At 48.0% G+C, this 13677-nt stretch overlaps 1 protein-coding gene across 1 annotated transcript; it reads right to left on the bottom strand.

Annotated features, from left to right (window-relative positions):
• Positions 1 to 1738: 1738 nt before the first annotated feature.
• Positions 1739 to 6239, bottom strand: LOC105997574 (PRAME family member 12-like). Its single transcript, XM_013032054.1, has 3 exons — positions 5992 to 6239; positions 3599 to 4201; positions 1739 to 2312 (listed from the first exon to the last, which is right to left on the bottom strand). The coding sequence occupies exons 1-3, from the start codon at positions 6237 to 6239 to the stop codon at positions 1739 to 1741; spliced, it is 1425 nt and encodes a 474-aa protein (XP_012887508.1).
• Between the last annotated feature and the right edge of the window lie 7438 nt (positions 6240 to 13677).

The following is a 13677-nucleotide window of genomic DNA, read 5'->3' as shown; positions in this document are numbered from 1 at the left end:
GGGGACCCCCGAGGGGGCCACCCCGCGGCCTGGGGTCCTGCGCTCCGAGGCCGAGTACACCGAGGCCAGCGCCCCCTGCGTCCTCAGCCCGAGCCAGGACAACTTGCATCAGATCCTGGCGGTTCGGGGCCCGGCTGCCTTCCTGGACATCCTGGCTCCACCTTACGACCCCACCCTCGGCCGGGAATGCCACTATTACCAAATGCTGGAGCGCCTTCCCTTGGGGGCGGAAGAAGCCCAAGGAGGCGCCACCTGTGACCTTCCCCGAGCTGTTTGGCTCTTGGAGACACCGGAGGCAGATGACTTCTGGGGTGAAGAAGAATCCTACCCAGGGCCCAAAGTGCTCCTGTGAAGTCACTACCTAGCTACCAAGAACGCAGAGATCTGCCCAGCCCCAGCACAGACTGGCCGCCTGGGGTTCTCCCTCCGCCTCAGGGAATCTCCCTAACTCTGGTTGCCTGGGACCCAACACAAGAACCGTCCCCAACCTGGGCCTTGGATGAGTGTCCTTTTATAGTGTCCTTTAAAGGCCTCCTAATATAAATCTCAACACAAATATTTATATACAAAGTGTTTCCTGTGTTTATTGTGGGTGTGTTCTTGAAGAGTCTGGGGAATCTGGTCTGAAGTGTTTTTTCTCCTGTGTAGATCACCCAAGCGCCCTCCCCAGAGCTGGAAGTGAGAAATTGATGAGAACACCTGATGGGGGCTGGACCCCCTTATTCTGTGAGCTAGATCACCCTTTTCTCTCCACCAGTTTCTTGCCTCTGGTGTTTTATTAGAGTCACAGAAAACAAGCAACACGGTAACAGTGGGGTGTCTTTTAATGCAGTTAGAGACAAGGGAGGGTTACCAGAGACAGACAACTCACCTTCATTGCCCCCCCTACAGTCACAGAACTTTCCAGATGTTTACACTGGAAAGCAGCAGGGATTACGTCAAGGTGCCCTCTGTCAGGGATCATTCCAGAGATCAACCAACAAGACCAAGGTTATCAAATGACCACAGGGAACTGCTAATGTTATCAAATGACCACAGGGAACAGCTGCGTGAAGCCCCGTGGGGAAATTCTGATTTGCTTCCCAGAATGCAGAAGACTTGTACGCTAAGCAAAATAAGCTCCTTTCCCATAGCTTAGTACCCTCCTTCCCCTCTCCACATGCTCCCTTCCATGGGCAACACCAGCCCCATGTAGTGAAGGCAGTAAGTAATCAGCCTCCAGCCCCCTTTCCCTTGGGATGGCACTTCTCTGGGGCAGCTACCACCATAGAAGGCAACAAGAGCCCCTTAGAGTGACTTTCAGGTCAGGGCAGCTGCAGGAGCCTTATCTACTATTTGGACAGCAGTCATAAATCCTAGTCCGCCATGACGAAGCCCCTGGCCCTCACGTACACACCAGGGTCTCGCCTCCTAGCCTTTTCTAGCTCTTAGACTTCCTGGGTTACATAGGTCACCTCAGAAAATAGCCAGCGCTTCTTCTGACTTCTCCCTGTGAGAAGGGGTCTTGCCGGCCCCTTTCCCGGCAACAAACCTTTCTTTGTTCTCTGTACGTGGATGTCTGCTTGGATTTCTGGCAAAGTCTAATTTACCCCATCATATATCCCAACGTCACACTGCTTCCCTGCATGCCTGTACTCTCAACCCAGTTCAACTTTGTGTTTTTTTTTTTCCCCTGACTCTCTGCTTTGGTTTTCACTTCCCAGTGTCCAGGAGAAAAGCTAGTGACATCGGCACCAAGCTAGGTAGGCCTCCTAGAGCAGTACAGAATGGAGTCCATATAATAGAAGCAGGAATGTCCACATTTAGGGCAGGGTTCCACACCGAAGGACACCATATTGGGCTGCCTTATGGCCCTCAGGGTGTCCATGAGCTCAGCACAGTACAGGGAACCCCTCTGGGTGCGAACAGCACTCGGGCTATCATAGGCTTCCAGAGGGACAGGGTACAGCTCCAGGCATAGCTGGTTCAGCCTGGCAGTGTGGCACAGCAGGTTCTTCAGGACAGCCAGAGAGAGGTGGTTCCCATAGAAACAGAGCTTGGTGAGCTTGGAGCATTGGCTCAGGGCGGGCAGGATGGCAGTGAGATGGGAGTCCTCAATTCCACAGTCCTCCAAGTTCAGGATCTCCAGGGTGGCTGCAAGTTGCTCTAGTAGAGCTTGGAGCATCCCAGGACGCACAGGGATCAGGCTGACGCCTTTCAGACTCAGGTGTTTTAGCTGGTGGGTGCTCAAGCACCTGGGCAGACACTTCAGATCGGATTTCCTAAGCCTGCAGTGTGTTATTGACAGGGTCTCCAAGGGAGTCTTCAGAGATCTGAGGAGAAAGCAGGGATGCAGTTCTGATATAGGGATTGCAGACTGGAACCTTTTTCACCCAATTCAAGGTAGATCTGACCATCTGAGTATGACCATGTGGCAGAATACCTCCCTAGCAAGCACCAAGCACCTGAGTGGACCCCTTATACCCCCAAGAAAACAAGCAAAGCAAAGCAAAGAGTGTGGTCACTAATCACCCCATTGGAGGTTGAGGATTTTGAGTAGCTCAGTCCCCCAACTCCACAACTCCCTTTCTTCAAGCCCATCCTTCAGCTCTGGCCACTTAAGGCCAGTGGCCACATGTAGGGAGGACAAATCCAGGGCAGGTCTGACAACATTGCTAGGGCTCATTCCTGAGGGTTCATCCTGAAAGCTTGAAGTGCTGTCCATCCCTCCTCCACCTCCCTAGAAATCTTCCTCAACCCCAGAACCAACTGCCTCCTCTCCCTGGGTGCACAACACCTGTTCCAAATGGAGCTCAGAGAGCAGTGTGCACAGGACAAACCGGGCAGGTGCTCAATCTCTCCTTCATTGTCCTCTTCTTCCTCATACATGCCCTGACCATAGGCTTCCTAAAGGGAAACTCCTAGCCACTTTTCCTAGATTAGATGCCCCACTGTTGGCTTGCAGGCATGAAGGCACTTTCCATAGCCATCTACTCTGATTTGTCTTCTGATTTAGAAAGGCTTTGGGAGACCGCATAGCAGGATAGTTTAAGATATAATAACAGGCCTTGGAATGTGGCTTAGTGACTGAGTGCTTGCTTAGCATGTATGAAGCCCTGGGTTCAATTCCTCAGTGCCTCATACACAGAAAAAGCCAGAAGTTTGGGGCTGGGAAGGTGGCTCAGTGGTAGAGCGCTTGCCTTGCATGCATGAGCCCTGGGTTTGATTCCTCAGCACCACATAAGCAAAAAGAAAAAAGCTGGAAGTGGTGGTGGGGCTCAAGTAGTAGAGTGCTAGCCTTGAGCTGAAGAGCTGAGGGACAAAGCCCAGGCCCAGAGTTCAGACCCCATGACTGGACCCCCCCCCAAAAAAAAGCCAGAAGTGGTGCGGTGGTTCAAGTGGTAGAATGCTAGCCTTGAGCAAAAGAAGCTCAGAGACAGAGCCCAGGCCCTGAGTTCAAGCCCCAGGACTGGCAAAAAAAAATTATGTCAGAGTAAGAAATCGAACATGCACACTAATTTCTATCATCCTGGCTGATAGTCAGCACATGTCTACCCATGTTGCAAGCAACAAAAAAAAGCTGGGCATTGCTCTTCAGAGAGCTGCCATTCTTCCTTACCTGAGTATCTGGTGCAGGTTGCCTTGGAGAAAAGAGACTCGATTCATATAGAGCTGCTGGAGACAGTCGAAGTTGCTGAACTGAGAAATAAATATGGCGGCACGTTCCATCTGTTTCTTTGAAGACATGCATTCAGGCACATAGATGTGTGAGAGGAAGAGTTTGTGCAAATTTTTCATCTTGCCCAGGTAAGGAGCAAACATGGCCAACGTGCTCAGGCTCAAAGGGCAATTCACCTCCACTTCCTCCACATACACTAGCTCCAGTGGGTCCAAGAAAGAGAACGGGTGCAATTCATTGATATTACAGTAACAATGTTCCCAAATCTGCAGCTTCCTACAGCACAGCTGGACCAAACATTTCTTCTGCTTAGCCCACTCAAACAAGTAGTTTTGAGGTTCATTTTCATCACAACGCTTCAAGGACAGGTCTACTGTCACCCTTAAGGGCTGCTTCTCTCCTGGCCCTGGAAAGGCCTCCATTAATTGGTTCCTTCTTCTCTTTGGTGGTGGTTGTGAGGTATCAGTATCTATTGCTCCAGACCACACATTCCAGAAGCTTTGGTGTTCTTCTGTCAAGTCTAAGACTTGCAACTTGCATCTCCTGTGGAGAAACCAGGGGGAAAATTATAAGATCATACATAGAGATCCAGTACCCAATGAGTATTTCTGTCTATCTATAATCTATCTATCTATCTATCTATCTATCTATCATCTATTTATCATTTGTATTGCTTCTGGGTCTTGAAATCAGGACTCACTCATGCTTAACCTTTGAGCTTAAGAAGTGAGCTATTGGGGCTGGGAAGGTGGCTCAGTGGTAGAGTGCTTGTCTTGCATGCATACGGCCCTGGGTTCGATTCCTCAGCCCACATAAGCAAAAAGAAAAAAAAGCCGGAAGTGTCGCTGTGGCTCAAGTGGTAGAGTGCTAGCCTCGAGCTGAAGAGCTGAGAGATAGCACCCAGGCTCAGAGTTCAGGCCCCATGACCAGACCCACCTCCCCCCCCAAAAAAAAAGAAGTGAGCTATTAAATAATAAATAAATAAATAAGATCTGTACTATACCACTTGAGCAATGCCTTCAGTTCTGGCTTTTTGCTAGTTAACTGGAGATAAGCATTTTACAAATTTGTTTCCCAGTGTTGGCTTTAAACCTTGATCCTTACATCTCAATCTCCTGAGTAGTAGCTATGATTACAAGTGTGAGTCACCAGTGCCAGCTCTGGGATTTAAATATACATACCAGATACCAGCTGCATCATTTGCAGTTTGGTCACCATCTAAATTTGTCTTCTTTAAAAAAAAAAATTAGGAGCCAGGCACTGGTGGCTCACATAATCCTAGCTACTCAGGAGGCTGAGATCTGAGGATCTCCAGCCCAGGCAGGAAGAGACTCTTATCTCCAATTAACCATCAGAAAACCGGAAGTGGCACCGTGTCCCAACGTGGTAGAGCACTAGCCTTAAGCTGAAGAGCTCAGGAACAGTGCTCAGGCCCCCAAGTTCAAGCCCCATGACTGACAAAAAAAAATTAGGGCTGGGAATGTGGCTTAGTGGTAGAGTGCTTACCTAGCATGCACAAAGCCCCAGTTTGATTCTTCAGTACCACATAAACAGAAAAAGCGAGAAGTGGTGATGTAGCTCAAGTGGTAGAGGGCTTGCCTTGACTTGAAGAGCTGAGGGACAGTGCTCAGGCCCATAGTTCAAGCCCCATGACTGACAAAAAAAAAAAAGTATTTATTTAGTGCTGGTCCTAAGACTTGAACTCAGAGACTGACATTGTCCCTGAGCTTTGGTGCTCTACCACTTTGAGCCACAGCTCCACTTCCAGCTTTTTGGTGGTTAATTGGAGACAAGAGTCTCAGCCTCCTGATAGGATTGCAGATGTGAGCCACCAGTGCCCAGAGTTTCTAGTTAAATCTCTCTCTCTCTCTCTCCCCCTTTCCACCCTCCCTCCCCCTTCCTCTTGAAATACTATGGCATGAACCCAGCCCCTGATGCATGCTAGGTAAAGGCTCTTCCTCTGGCTTACAGAGGCAGTAATCTCTGCTTTCGCTCCATACTGATCCTTGAGGCCTGGTCCTCACTGGCAGAGCTTGGGGAAGGCGGCAGATGCACCTGCTTCATTCAGCAGCTCCTTCAGCCACGCCTGCATCCACCACTGTGTTCTGCTCACAAGCTCCTTCCCAGACAGAGCCCAGCAAAGGCCCAGACAGAGCCCAGCAAAGGCCCAGACAGAGCCCAGCAAAGGCCCAGACAGAGCCAGCAAAGGCCCAGGCCCCTCTAATCTGCCCAGCGCCATCAGATGCTTTTCTCTCCACTCTCCTGGTTCTCAACTCAGTCTTCCCTAAGCTCCACAGCTCTCACTTCCAGCTCTCTGGCTGGACCCTACTCACCTGGGCCGATCCTTCTGAACAAGCAGCATATTGAGTGCACCCAGGGCCATTTTTAGGAGCTCCTGGTCTTGTCTGTTTATCAGGGGTCCCAGGGGGAGGCAGGGGAAGGGCCAGGCCTGCACCATGGCCTTCAGCACCTTCATGCATTTCCTTTTCAAGGCCTCCAGAAACAACAGAGGGAAGAGATCACAGGGCAGGTCCTCCAGAGCAGAGATGGCCAAGGCCTGGTTCTCCAGCAGGCTCTGCATGGCCAGCTGCACGAGTTTGGGTGGATTATCTCCCATCTTGATGAACCTTCAGGGAAAGGAATCTGGAATAGCATACAGAGAGTTTCAGTCATGGCTCAAAGGGAGAACACAGTGTGTAGATGCAAGTGTGTGCTTGTCCTAGGGCTTGAACTCTGGGCCTGAGTACTCTCAGTGCAGTCTTTGAGCTTCTAGGTTGAAGGCTAGTACTCTACTATTTGAGCCACAGACTCACTTTGGTTAATTAGAGAGAAGAGTCTCATGGGCTTTCTTTCCTGGGCTGGCTTTGAACTGTGGTCCTCAGATCTCAGCCTCCTGAGTAGTTTTGAGAGGGTCTGTCTGCCTAGCTCAGGCAGACCCAGGCCAGGGCTCCTCTTCCCTCTCTCTCCTCTATTTCTATTTCTCTCTCTCTCTCCCCCCCCAATTGTTCAGCTTTATTTAAAAGAAAGTTTAGGGGGGCTGGGAAGGTGGCTCAGTGGTAGAGCGCTTGCCTTGCATGCCAGAGGCCCTGGGTTCGATTCCTCAGCACCACATAAGCAAAAAAAAAAAAGCCGGAAGTGGCGCTGTGGCTCAAGTGGTAGAGCGCTAGCCTTGAGCTGAAGAGCTGAGGGACAGCGCCCAGGCCCAGAGTTCAGGCCCCACGACCAGCCCCCCCCCCAAAAAAAGAAAGTTTAGAGCTGGGGGTGGTGAATGCCATTCATTCCAGCCAACTACCAGAAGGCAAGATAATACAGCAGGGTGGAGTATCTTGAGTGGGGACTTTTGAGAAACTATCTTTAAAAAAAAAAAAAAAGAAAGGAAGGAAGAAAAACTCCTGTAGTTGAATTTACAAGATTATAGTATCACCAGCTTCTTCAATTATCCTAGAAAGTAATAAAATGAAAGAGTTACCTTGTCAAAATATAAGTCTAGAGCCCGGCACTGGTGGATTACACTTGCAGTCTTAGCTACTCGGGAGGCTGAAATCCAAGAATCTTGGTTTGAAACCAGCCCAGGCAGTAATGCCTGTAAGACTTTGATCTCCAATTAACTACAGAATGAGCTGAGAAAAGAACTGTGACTCAAGGGGTAGAGCCCTAACCTTGAGCAAAAAAGCTTAGGGACAGCACCCAGACCCTGGGTTCAAGCCCCAGGATTAGCATGAAAGAAACAAACAAAAAAGGCCCCCAAACAAACAAAAACCATGTCTGCACAGATTGTACACATCTTTGATCCTAAATACTCCAGGTCAGCGTTATGGCAGGTTGAAGCTTAAAACCAGTGTGAGCAAAAACTTATGGAAACACCAGTTCAACCAACCTCACAACTGTGGTGGCCCAACTTTTAGTTCCTTTCAGCTACTGGGAGGACCTCAGTGCTAAGGCCTACCTCGGGCCTACCCAAGAAACTTTAGTCACAAATAACTGCTAGCAAGTGCTGGGGTAGGCCGTTTCAGGTGGTAAAAAAGCACACCTAATCACCAGGCACTGATGGCGCACGCCTGTAATCCCAGCTATTCCGGAGGCTGAGATCCAAACCAAAGCCTGATATCTGTTCATCTGATGATTGACACCCCAGAGATTGAAGAAGGGTCTCTTCCGGAGGTGAGGGACTTACCTGAGGTGGCTCAGGCCTCTCAAAAGTCCCAGCGCCCTTGGCTTCCCGGAAGCTTTTTTCCATCCAGCCTTCCCCTTTCAACTCCTAGTGTCCAATCAGAAAGCCGCATCTGATTTGATCTCTTTTGCTCCGCCCGGTGAATCCTGATTGGCTCTCCGTCCTCCCCTAGATAAACTGAATTAGAGGTTTCTACAGGAAAAGGGTAAAGTTTAGGGATACTAAAAAGTCCAGGATTCATTCCTGAGTTCTCTTCACTCCACTGGTTTGTACTTTATTCCTCTAGGATCTTCTTGGTCCAAATCTGAGAGGGAAGTTTACTCTGTGGCCGACACTCGGGATGTGGTTCAGTGGTAGATCACCGATGCACTAGGTCTGTATTGCTGGACCTGGAGTCCTGAATTTATGGCTTGCCAGAAAGATGCTTTATCATGTGGAGCCACACCCAAACCCATTAGAACATTCTCAACTATCGCTAGGTGTTGTTTCTTAAAATTCGTTTTCTTCCTTAAATTCCCCCCTTGCTTGCCTTCTTAAGGTTTTCTTTTTATTTATTTTTAAAGTAAATGTTATTTTGTAACCTTTGGAGGATCTGAACTCTCTATCTGCTTCCCTCAGCCTCCAAAATGCTGGAATTACAGGATTGTCTTTTTGAGACTGTTTTGTTAGAATCATAGAAAAATGAGCCACAAGAAATACAGATACTCTTCTATAGACTTTTACATAATCAATAAATATTGTAAATAATTCTAGAACTTTTATAAAGGGAGGGAGTGATCCAGTACTTTAATTCTGTTGGAAATATAGCAAGGTTAGCAAGGGGCCAAATCCTTGTGTTGCTTGCCCTAAGAAAAGGTAGTTTGCTTGATTGCTGTTTTTTCTTTTTCTTTCTTTCTTTCCTTCTTCCTTCTCTTTCTTCTTTCCTTCTCTTTACTTTTGTGCCCATACTGGAGCCTGGGCACTGTCACTTAGCTTTTTAAGTCAAGATTGGCATTTTACCACTTGAGCCATGTCTCCATTTCTGACTTTTTCCTGGCTCATTGGAGATAATAGTCAGATTTGGCTTTGAATTAGGATCCACAATTCTCAGCCTGAAATAACCCAGCATATACTTCAGTTGCTCACCTACCCTGGCCCTCATCTTAGACAGAAAATAAGTTTGAAATATCTGTTTTATATTCAGTTTCTGCTTCTTTGTTTCTGGAGAGCAGGTTCTTTCCTAGGCTGGTTTACAACCCCTGGGCTCATATGACCCTTTTGCTCCAGACTCTAGGCCCAAGTTACTGCACTTGCTTTTCAATTTTGTCCTTCATTTCCTCTTTCCTTATTTCATTTGTCCATCTTTTCCTTGTTCCCCTCTCTCCTTCCATCCTTCCTTACCTCCTCTTTTCTTTCATTCCCCTCTCCTTCTTTTCCTTTTGTTTATTTAAAGTTAAGATGAATTAGGAAAATGTCACTAACCCCATTGTATGCAACTTTATTTTAGTGTGTGTGTGTCTGTGTATCCATGGGATTATATGGGGCTCTTGGATTTTTTTTTTTTTTTGGGTCCGGTCATGGGGCCTGAACTCTGGCCTGGGCGCTGTCCCTCAGCTCTTCAGCTCAAGGCTAGCACTCTACCACTTGAGCCACAGCACCACTTCCGGCTTTTTTTTCTTTTTGCTTATGTGGTGCTGAGGAATCGAACCCAGGGCCTCAGGCATGCAAGGCAAGCGCTCTACCACTGAGCCACCTTCCCAGCCCCCGGGCTCTTGGATTTTTTTTGTCATGACTAGCACTTTACCACTTAAATTACATCTCCACCACTTTTTTTTTTTTTTGCCAGTCCTAGGACTTGGACTCAGGGCCTGGGCACTCTCCCTGAGGTTCTTTTGCTCAAGGATAGCACTCTACCACTTCCAGCTTTTTCTGTTTTTTTTTTTTGGGGGGGGGGTCCGGTTGTGGGGCCTGAACTCGGCCTGGGCGCTGTCCCTCAGCTCTTCAGCTCAAGGCTAGCCTAGCTCTACCACTTGAGCCACAGCGCCACTTCCGGCTTTTTTCTTTTTGCTTATTTGCTTATGTGGTGCTGAGGAATCGAACCCAGGGCCTCATGCATGCAAGGCAAGCACTCTGCCACTGAGCCACCTTCCCAGCCCTCCAGCTTTTTCTGTTTATGTGGTACTGAGAAACCAAACCCAGGGCTTCCTGCATGCTAGGCAAGCACTCTACCACTAAGTCACTAAGCCAAAGACCCTAAATTACATCTCTAAAGCTGAGCACCAGTGGCTTAGGCCTGTTATCCTAGCTACTCAGGAGGCTAAAATCTGAGGATCATGGTTTGAAACCAGGCTGGGCAGACAAATCCAAACGATTCTTTTGTTGTTGTTGCCAGTTCTGGAGCTTGAACTCAGGGCCTGGCCACTGTTCCTAAGGTTTTGTGTTAAAGGCTAGCCCTCTACCACTTGAGCCACAGCTCTACTTCTGGCATTTTTTGGAAGGTAATTGGAGATAAGAGTCTCAGAGACTTTCCTGTCCTGACTGGCTTCACACCAGGATCCTCAGATCTCAACCCAGGGCCTCATGCATGTGAGGCAAGCACTCTGCCACTGAGTTACCTGCCTGATAGATTTTTATGTCCAATTAACCAGCAAAAGTTGGAAGTAGAGCTGTGGTGCTATTGGTAGAGTTCCAGCCTTGAGTGAAAAAGCCAAGCAAGGGTGCAGTACTTGGGGCTGGGAATGTGGCTTAGTTGTAGAGTGCTTGCCTAGCATGCATGAAGCCCTCAGTTAAATTCCTCAGTACCACATAAGCAGAAAAAGCCAAAAGTGGTGCTACAGCTCAAGTGGTAGTACTAGCCTTGAATAGTGCCTAGGCCCTGAGTTCAAGCCTCAGGACTGGCAAAAAGAGTGTGATACCTTTAGTTTAAGCCCCAGTAATGGAAAAGAAATGGAAAATTAACTTGAAATTCAATGTTGGCCTACATGGCATGGAAAAGAATGCATTAAAAATGAACTAGCCAGTCGGGCGCTGGTGGCTCACACCTGTAATCCTAGCTACTCGGGAGGCTGAGATCTGAGGATCACGGTTCAAAGCCAGCCCGGGCAGGAGAGACTGTGAGACTCTATCTCCAATAAACCACCAGAAAAAAAAAAAACCGGAAGTGGCGCTGTAGCTCAAGTGGTAGAGCGCTCGCCTTGAGCTGAAGAGCTGAGGGACAGCGCCCAGGCCCAGAGTTCAAGCCCCACGACCGACCAAAAAAAAAAAAAAATGAACTAGCCAAGCCGGGTGCCAGTGGCTCACGCCTGTCATCCTAGCCACTCAGGAGGCTGAGATCTGAGGATCTCGATTCAAAGCCAGCCAGGGCAGAAAGTCCATGAGACTCATATCTCCAATAAACCACTAGAAAACCGGAAGTGGCGCTGTGGCTCAAGTGGTAGAGTGCTCGCCTTGAGCTGAAGAGCTGAGGGATAGTGCCCAAGCCCAGAGTTCAAGCCCTGCCACTGACAAAAAATAAAATAAAAAAAAAATGAGCTAACCACCTGTGCCCAGCTCTAAGTTTGAAATAGTTTTATGAAGATCACAGATACCATTTCTAAAGCAAAACAGAGAATACCTTTGTGTAGCAAGCAAAGAGTAGATTGAGGATTTTGCATGTTTCCATCGTAGTTTTTGGTGTTGATTCAGGACCTCATCCTCAGACAAGAGAGGCTAGTTCTCTCTGACTGCTAGCTGATCTATGATCTGAGCTCACAGTCCTGAACTGAAACTCTGGAGACCAAGGGATCTTGGTCCCATGAGTGTTTACTGAGTTATTGAAAGTTCTATGAAGAAAATCAGAGTACCAGGTTCTGGGATAAATCCCCTAAATGTCAACAGTAGGGCTGGGTGGCAGGTGGCAAATGACGGCTAAGCAGGTAAGATCACCTTTTATAAATTGTGGAGGCTTTCTCCTGGCAGGACTAGTGACTAAGGACAGGGGACAGGACAGAACATGGGGAAAAGTCTTGGATAGGACTTCATCTCCAAGGGATAGTACTTATTACTTGTTGCTTTGTTTTGGATAATCACTATCTGTATATAGACCAGATTAGACTATTCAAGCCTTATACTCTCTATTGCTGGGATTAGAAGATGGACCACTAGACCCATCTTTTTTCTTGATATCTTGGTGCCTAAAGCAGAAGGAAATGGTCCCTTGTAGCTGGCCAGGTGCCAGTGGCTCAAGCCTGTAATCTGAACTACCCAGGAGGCTGAGATGTAAGGATCAAGGTTCAAAGCCAACCTGACCAGAAAAGTCCATGAAACTCTTACTCCCAATTAACCAGCAAAAAGATGGAAGCAGATGGATGGCTGAAGTGGTAGAGTACAAGCCTTGAACAAAAAGCAACAGCACACAAGCCCTAAGTTCGGGCACCAGTACTTGCAAGTTAATTAAATAAGTTAAAATAGAAAAAAATAGCCCTTTGCAAGTCATTTTTCCTGGGCTTCCATGTTTGTTTTAGAAGACAAAGTTTGTTTCTCTGCTTTTGTTTTTGGTTATTTATAAGCCTTGAAATTGGGGCCTGGGTGTGGTCCCTTTCTTTTGCTCAAGGCTAGTGCTCTACCACTTTGAGCCACAACTCCACTTCTGGTTTCTGAGTGGTTCATTGGAGATAAATCTCATGGAGACTTTCCTGCTTGGGCTGGCTTCAAACTGTGATCCTCAGATCTCAGCCTCCTGAGTAACTAGGTTTACAGGCTTGAACCACCAGTGCTAGGATATGAACTTTTGACTATGGATTGGACAAAAATTGTCAACAGAATAGCTTCTTAGCTCTGCTCTCTTCTGACACCCACCCCAGTGGTCATTAACTTGATCACCTCTCAGTGTTTCTCCTAACTTTGGCCTTTTCAGTCAGGTCTTAAGGAAATCATCTCCCGTATTCAATGAACCTCTGTCATTTTTTTTTTATTGTGCTAGTGATGGGATCTCAGGACTCCACACAACAGCTCAGCCCTCATCACTGAGCGGCAGGCACCCTAAGCCCACACTGCATTGTCATTTACCTCATGTTCCAGGAGATTCACAGTAGTCAGGGACACATTTCTAGAAGCTTCTAGGTTAATGGCTGTGGCCAGGATGAGTCCATGTCCACCTTACTGGGCAGTTGGTAGAGAATGAGATGGGGCCCAGTGCTAGGCCCTGAGTTCATTGTGCTAATGCCCTTGAAAGGGTTGAGGGAATGCTGGTATTTCAGTCTCCTGGTTCATGAACACTTCCCTTCTATGGACCTCCCATCCAGCACCCACAACAGAGCCCCAAGTCAAGAAGTGATGGGACACCCAATCTTGCTGGACCACCTCATTCTGTGAGCTACATCACCCCTTTCTCTTCACCAGGTTTTCTTCTCACATGTTTTCAGTAGTCTCTCTCACACACACACAAACCCAGCCAAAGCTGTGGTTTGAGTTGTAGAGTGCCAGCCTTGAGCAAAAAAGCTCAGGGAGGGGCTGGGAATGTGGCTTAGAGGTAGAGTGCTTACCTAGCATGCATGAAGCCCTGGGTTCAGTTCCTCAGTACCACATAAACTGAAAAAGCTGGAAATGGCACTGTGGCTAAAGTAGTAGAGTGCTGGCCTTGAGCAGAGAGGGGCTTAGGGACAGTGCCAGGCCCTGAGTTCAAGCCCCAGGATTGGAAAAAAAAAAAAGAAAACTGGAAGTGTTGTTGTGGCTCTACAGCTCAAGTGGTAGAGTGCTTGCCTTGAGCTGAAGAGCTGAGGACAGTGCCCAGGCCCAGAGTTCAGGCCCCATGACTGACTGAAGGTGGGGGACGGGAGGGAAATGAGCAAACACAGTAACAATGGTGGATGTCTTTTAATCCAGCCACAGA

This window comes from Dipodomys ordii, unplaced genomic scaffold (assembly GCF_000151885.1).
Source record: "Dipodomys ordii isolate 6190 unplaced genomic scaffold, Dord_2.0 Scaffold6, whole genome shotgun sequence".
NCBI lineage: Eukaryota > Metazoa > Chordata > Mammalia > Rodentia > Heteromyidae > Dipodomys > Dipodomys ordii.
This window is presented reverse-complemented; position numbering and strand designations above follow the sequence as displayed.

Excerpts from the sequence above, each read along its gene's own strand:
- LOC105997574 (XM_013032054.1), bottom strand. The coding sequence starts at position 6,239 with ATGCAGAGCCTGCTGGAGAACCAGGCCTTGGCCATCTCTGCTCTGGAG. Across the intron at positions 4,202-5,991 it reads GTTCAGAAGGATCGGCCCAG|GAGATGCAAGTTGCAAGTCT; the intron begins GTGAGTAGGGTC and ends GTTTCTCCACAG. Across the intron at positions 2,313-3,598 it reads AACCTGCACCAGATACTCAG|ATCTCTGAAGACTCCCTTGG; the intron begins GTAAGGAAGAAT and ends CTTTCTCCTCAG.